We start from the raw sequence: 5,712 nt of genomic DNA, 5'->3' as shown, positions 1-5,712 counted from the left end.
GTTTGAAGAGGGAAAGCAAACATTCTTCAACCAGTTTCTTATTATGCTCACCGGTTCTATCTAATGGTTATGGTTCAAGCACAAGTGAACTTTGATTAGGAGAAAACTGGATCTATTTTTTGCCTCTATTGGAAATTAACGTTTTAGACTTTTTAACAGGAAGTGATGAAATATGCAAGCTTTTTTACTCTCCAAAACAACATTTTGGTTTTGCACTTACTGATACACAAGAACTTGCAGCCTCCTTTAGAGCTGCACACACAGCGCTGGAGAAAGAGGAGATATTAATTCTGTTGCATTATAATTACTTCCAAAGGTATCCTTGTTTGTATCATATTTGTGGTGTTAGGCTGGTCTCTGAGCTGTTCAAAGTCCCTTATCTCCTTGTCAGCAGATTAAATACTTGTGCTGGAGGAACAGGCCTTGCTGGTAAATCTAAGAATGTTCATTCACTTTTTTTCAGCCCTCTGGCACACAGTGCTGTCTCAGCTGCTTTGAAGGATTACCATTTGCATGGATTCTTTTCCTCACAGAGAATATTGCTCAAATGCAGCCCGAGGAAAGGAATTTATCAGCAGCCTTCTGATGCAGTGTAGTGTGTTACCCTGGATGGATTCTAGGCACCCACCAAAGCCTCTCTCTCACTCCCCTCTGCAAATGCACAGGGGAGAGAAAAAACAACAAAAGGTTCATGGGCTGAGATAAGGACTGGGAGAGAGATCCCTCACCAGATACCATCACGGGCAAAACGGGCTCTAATTAGAGATGTTAATTGAGTTTATTGCTAACAAAGCACCTTCCTCCCACTCCTCCCTCCTTCTCAGCTCTACCTCCTGTCCCCAGAGGTACAAGGGGACAGGGCATGGGGTTATGGCCAGTTCCTCAACCGTGGCTTCTCCTGCTGCTCAGGGAGAGGAATCCTTCCCCTGCTGAACGAGGGGTCTCTCCCACAGGAGACAGCTCTCCATGAACTTCTCCAACAAGAGTCCATGCCATGGACTGCAGTGCTCCCAAAACTGCTCCAACACAAGTCCATGCCATGGACTGCAGTGCTCCCAAAACTGCTCCAACACGAGTCCATGCCATGGACTGCAGTGCTCCCAAAACTGCACCAACACAAGTCCATGCCATGGACTGCAGTGCTCCCAAAACTGCACCAACACGAGTCCATGCCATGGACTGCAGTGCTCCCAAAACTGCTCCAACACGAGTCCATGCCATGGACTGCAGTGCTCCCAAAACTGCTCCAACACGAGTCCATGCCATGGACTGCAGTGCTCCCAAAACTGCTCCAACACGAGTCCATGCCATGGACTGCAGTGCTCCCAAAACTGCACCAACACGAGTCCATGCCATGGACTGCAGTGCTCCCAAAACTGCTCCAACACGAGTCCATGCCATGGACTGCAGTGCTCCCAAAACTGCTCCAACACGAGTCCATGCCATGGACTGCAGTGCTCCCAAAACTGCTCCAACACGAGTCCATGCCATGGACTGCAGTGCTCCCAAAACTGCACCAACACGAGTCCATGCCATGGACTGCAGTGCTCCCAAAACTGCTCCAACACGAGTCCATGCCATGGACTGCAGTGCTCCCAAAACTGCAGTGGTGTGGGTCACTCCTTCCATGGGGTGCAGTCCTCCAAGGACAGGCTGCTCCAGCCTGGGAGCAGGGCCCCTCTCACCACAGGCCTCCCATGGGCTCACAGCTCCTCCAGGATTCCCCTGCTCTGGTGTGGGCACCTCCAGCATGGGCTGGGGGTGGATCTCTGCATCCCCCATGGATCCCCATGGGCTGGGGGTGGATCTCTGCATCCCTGTGGATCTCCATGGGCTGGGGGTGGATCTCTGCATCCCTGTGGATCTCCATGGGCTGGGGGTGGATCTCTGCATCCCTGTGGATCCCCATGGGCTGGGGGTGGATCTCTGCATCCCTGTGGATCTCCATGGGCTGGGGGTGGATCTCTGCATCCCTGTGGATCCCCATGGGCTGGGGGTGGATCTCTGCATCCCCCGTGGATCCCCATGGGCTGGGGGTGGATCTCTGCATCCCTGTGGATCTCCATGGGCTGGGGGTGGATCTCTGCATCCCTGTGGATCTCCATGGGCTGGGGGTGGATCTCTGCATCCCTGTGGATCTCCATGGGCTGGGGGTGGATCTCTGCATCCCTGTGGATCCCCATGGGCTGGGGGTGGATCTCTGCATCCCCCGTGGATCCCCATGGGCTGGGGGTGGATCTCTGCATCCCTGTGGATCCCCATGGGCTGTGAGTGGATCTCTGCATCCCTGTGGATCCCCATGGGCTGGGGGTGGATCTCTGCATCCCTGTGGATCCCCATGGGCTGGGGGTGGATCTCTGCATCCCCGTGGATCCCCATGGGCTGGGGGTGGATCTCTGCATCCCTATGGATCCCCATGGGCTGGGGGTGGATCTCTGCATCCCTGTGGATCTCCATGGGCTGGGGGTGGATCTCTGCATCCCCGTGGATCCCCATGGGCTGGGGGTGGATCTCTGCATCCCTGTGGATCTCCAAGGGCTGCAGGGGCACACTTGCCCCACCATGGGCTGCACCTTGGGCTGCAGAGGAATCCCAGCTCTGGTGCCTGGAGCATTCCTGCCCCTCTTCCTCCCTCCCTTGCGGGCTGCAGAGCTGCTCCTCTCACATGTTCTCACCCCACTCTTCTCTGGCCACAGCTGTGCAATAACTTTTTTCTCTCTCCTCAGATCTGCTCTCCCAGAGGTGCTCCCACCATTTCTGACTGACCAGCCCTGGCCAGCAGCACGTCTGTCTTTGGAGCTGCCAGGACTGGCTCTGCTGGACATGGAGGAAGCTTCCAGCAGCCTCCAGAACTCCCACCCTGCCAAAGCCTGGCCATGCAAACCCAATAAATCCAGAATAGAAAAGCCTGAACAATACAAAACCACTTCCTCATGAGTGCAGCACTGGGGAAAGAAGCAGTACCATTACCTGTCACTGGGCTCTTCAAATGACAATGACAAAGCTGTGTGGAACAAATGTTTATGGTGGAATTTCTAAAAATCTCTGCATTGAGCCAGCTGGCTCTGCATTGAGCCAATTTTTCTTCCAAAATTTATGCATTTTATTGCCAACTGCTAAAAGAAGAGAGCAAACGTGCAGGCAGAGGCTGTAGAATAATGATGTTATTGCTCCTACCAGTTGTGTTCTGTGGCAAGGCCCTACAGCGCCTTTCTCTGGAGCTCTGGAGGATCACAGGTATGCACAGAATGCCTTCCCAATTTGCCATGGATGTTATGGATGCTCTGCTGCTTGTGAAAGATACTTCACTGCCATCAGGCAAGAAGTCTGAGGTTTTTAAATCAGCATTTACTTCAAGGTCTGATGAAGACAAAATTTAACAAAAAAATTTGCTTAATAAGATTTATTTGCATTCTTTTAAGCAAGGGTATATATTTTGCTTTAGGGGGGAGAGATTGACAGTAGGAGTTTCCTTAGAAAGTTTTCTTCCACCTAGAAGACATTATTTTCTTTAATTTGTGGCTGATTTAAAGGGCAGAGGTTGCAGATACTTTAATTTCAGCTTACTGATTACACTTCTTACGCAGATTGTGAGGATTAGAAGAAATAATTTTGTGAAAATGAGATTTAAAATAATACTAATGAGACAAGCTTTTCAATAGCTGCAAAAATTTTGTCAGTTACTCTCTAAATATCACATTTTCTTTAATTATATCTCACACTGCAGTGCTTCAGCCACCATTAAATAGAAATGAGAGTGCAATAGATGACAGCAGATATTCCAGAGTTCTTCAAGGGGGAGGAATCCATGGAAAGATGAGGAGCTTTGTCTTACGTGAGAGCAAACATGACTTTGCTTGGAGAAAGGATATAAACATGGAAGGAATAGGGGCACACTCTCCTCCTTGCTCCAGGATGGGAAAAACAAGAGTGGATGGACAGGACAAGAAGGAGTAGCCTGGAACTGCAGCATGGGAACTGCAGGTGGACATCAGGCAGCGCCTCTGCTCTCCAGGGAGATGAAGGGCTGGAAGAGGCCAAGGTGGGCATGGAGAGTCTCTGTGGTCCCACCACAGAATCCACTTTCTTCCATCAGCAAACCCATCAGTGTGCCTGCAGTAACAGCTGGCAAGAAGATCCCACAGATATCATAATTCTTACAGGTTTTATGGGGGAAAAGGGTCAAATAGAGTCCCTTCGTGAGAGAAAAGCTACTAAAGTATATATACTTTAGCTTATACTAAAGTATATGTATAAAGTATAGCAAGACCCAGAAACAGGAACAATTGGAAGTTCTCTTTACTTTTCTCAGTTTTCATTGGTTTACTGCTGGGTTTGGTTCAGGGTACAGCCTTTCAAAGAAAGGCTTCCTGAAAATCTGATAAACCCTCCACAAAGGCTTTTTCTGTAAACTTATGACTTCAGAATAAAGCATGGCATGAAAGTTAAATGGGATGGCTCCCTGTGAAAGCTGCAACAGGCATCCTTTGAACAGCTTTTTAATGTGCAGTGTGCCCTTGCTGCCTTTGTCATTGCACCTGAAGTTAATAGTTTTCCTGTAACTGTAATTCCTTAACTGTCTTCCCCAGTCACCTCTATTTCATTCACTTTTGGTACACACGTGTACCATATCTATGAATATATATATTCACATCCAAGGGTAGAAGGGTTCATAGGTGCCCACAATACTTGTTTGCCCGCAACCCCAGAGCTTTTGAACCAGTTGCCCAGGGCAGATTGGCCAAGTAAAACTGACTTTAAAATATAAAGTCTCTAAATGTAATATTTCTACAATATTATGTGAAAATTAATACCCTGATAGAATGCCTCCAGTGAAAGAAAGGCTACAGGGTGAACTCATGTTTATCAAGTCCCAGAAAATCATTTAGGATAAATGCCTGTAACCACGGAAAAGCTTCAGCCGGATGCCAATGAACTCAACCGTGAGATAAAATCCCCTGGAAACCAATCTTTGGTGGTTCTGCTGCTCACAGCAGTACTTGTTTCATTGTCTGCTTTACAGTATTTAATATTTTTTCTACTTACTAAATGATCTGATTTGTCTTTTTCTGGCTGTATCTCTAGTAACCGACTTGTTTTTTTTTCCAGATTTGCTTACCTTTTCTTACACATGTGTAGGGAAAAGGAACTTAAATGATGGAAGCATATGCTTTCTCTTGGAGGTGCCGTAAAGCCAAGGATTGTTTAAATTTCCTGATGATCAGACTAAAGCAGTGCTCTCCAACAGGGCAGCAGTCCTAAAGACCAAATGAAGAGTGAGGTGTGCCTTTGCTACACAGTACCTGAAAATCCCTCCACTCCATGGTCATGCCTTCCAGCTTGAGCAGAGAAAGGTTTTGAGTTTTGGCACAAAAGTGAGTATAGTCATAATAAAAGTCAGTTGATGTAACAACATCATGATGAGACAACAGTAGCTTTTCAAAATATGTAATTTAATGTTTTCTTGATATGGTTTTTAATTAATTTTCAGCTTTTGAAATAATTATAAGTGTCAAACTAGATATTGGAGCTTGTTTTGCAAGTAGTTTTACTTAAGTCAGAGCACTTCCAGGGGGTCAGATCCTGAACAGGCCTCTACAGAAAATAAACTGTAGACTCTGAAGCTGCAGAATTTAATGCATTCAAAGTATCGGGGCCAGAAAAATGTGTATTGCTATTCACTATTGTTAATATAATAAATGAATGGAATTA

The 5,712-nt window shown here is 47.2% G+C and overlaps 1 protein-coding gene across 1 annotated transcript; it reads left to right on the top strand.

The window, feature by feature from the left end:
• The first annotated feature begins 994 nt into the window (after positions 1–994).
• On the top strand, positions 995–2,937 carry LOC134047556 (salivary glue protein Sgs-3-like). Its single transcript, XM_062498802.1, has 2 exons — positions 995–1,611; positions 2,727–2,937. The coding sequence occupies exons 1-2, from the start codon at positions 995–997 to the stop codon at positions 2,935–2,937; spliced, it is 828 nt and encodes a 275-aa protein (XP_062354786.1).
• The last annotated feature ends 2,775 nt before the right edge of the window (positions 2,938–5,712 follow it).

The sequence above is a fragment of the Cinclus cinclus genome, chromosome 10 (genome assembly GCF_963662255.1).
Source record: "Cinclus cinclus chromosome 10, bCinCin1.1, whole genome shotgun sequence".
In the NCBI taxonomy this organism is placed as follows: Eukaryota; Metazoa; Chordata; class Aves; order Passeriformes; family Cinclidae; genus Cinclus; species Cinclus cinclus.
Note: the sequence above shows the minus strand (reverse complement) of the source record. Positions and strands in the feature narration are given on the sequence as shown.

Coding starts and splice junctions, on each gene's coding strand:
- LOC134047556 (XM_062498802.1), top strand. CDS start 995: ATGGACTGCAGTGCTCCCAAAACTGCTCCAACACAAGTCCATGCCATG. Junction 1,612..2,726: donor GCTCCCAAAACTGCAGTGGT/GTGGGTCACTCC, acceptor CTCTCTCCTCAG/ATCTGCTCTCCCAGAGGTGC.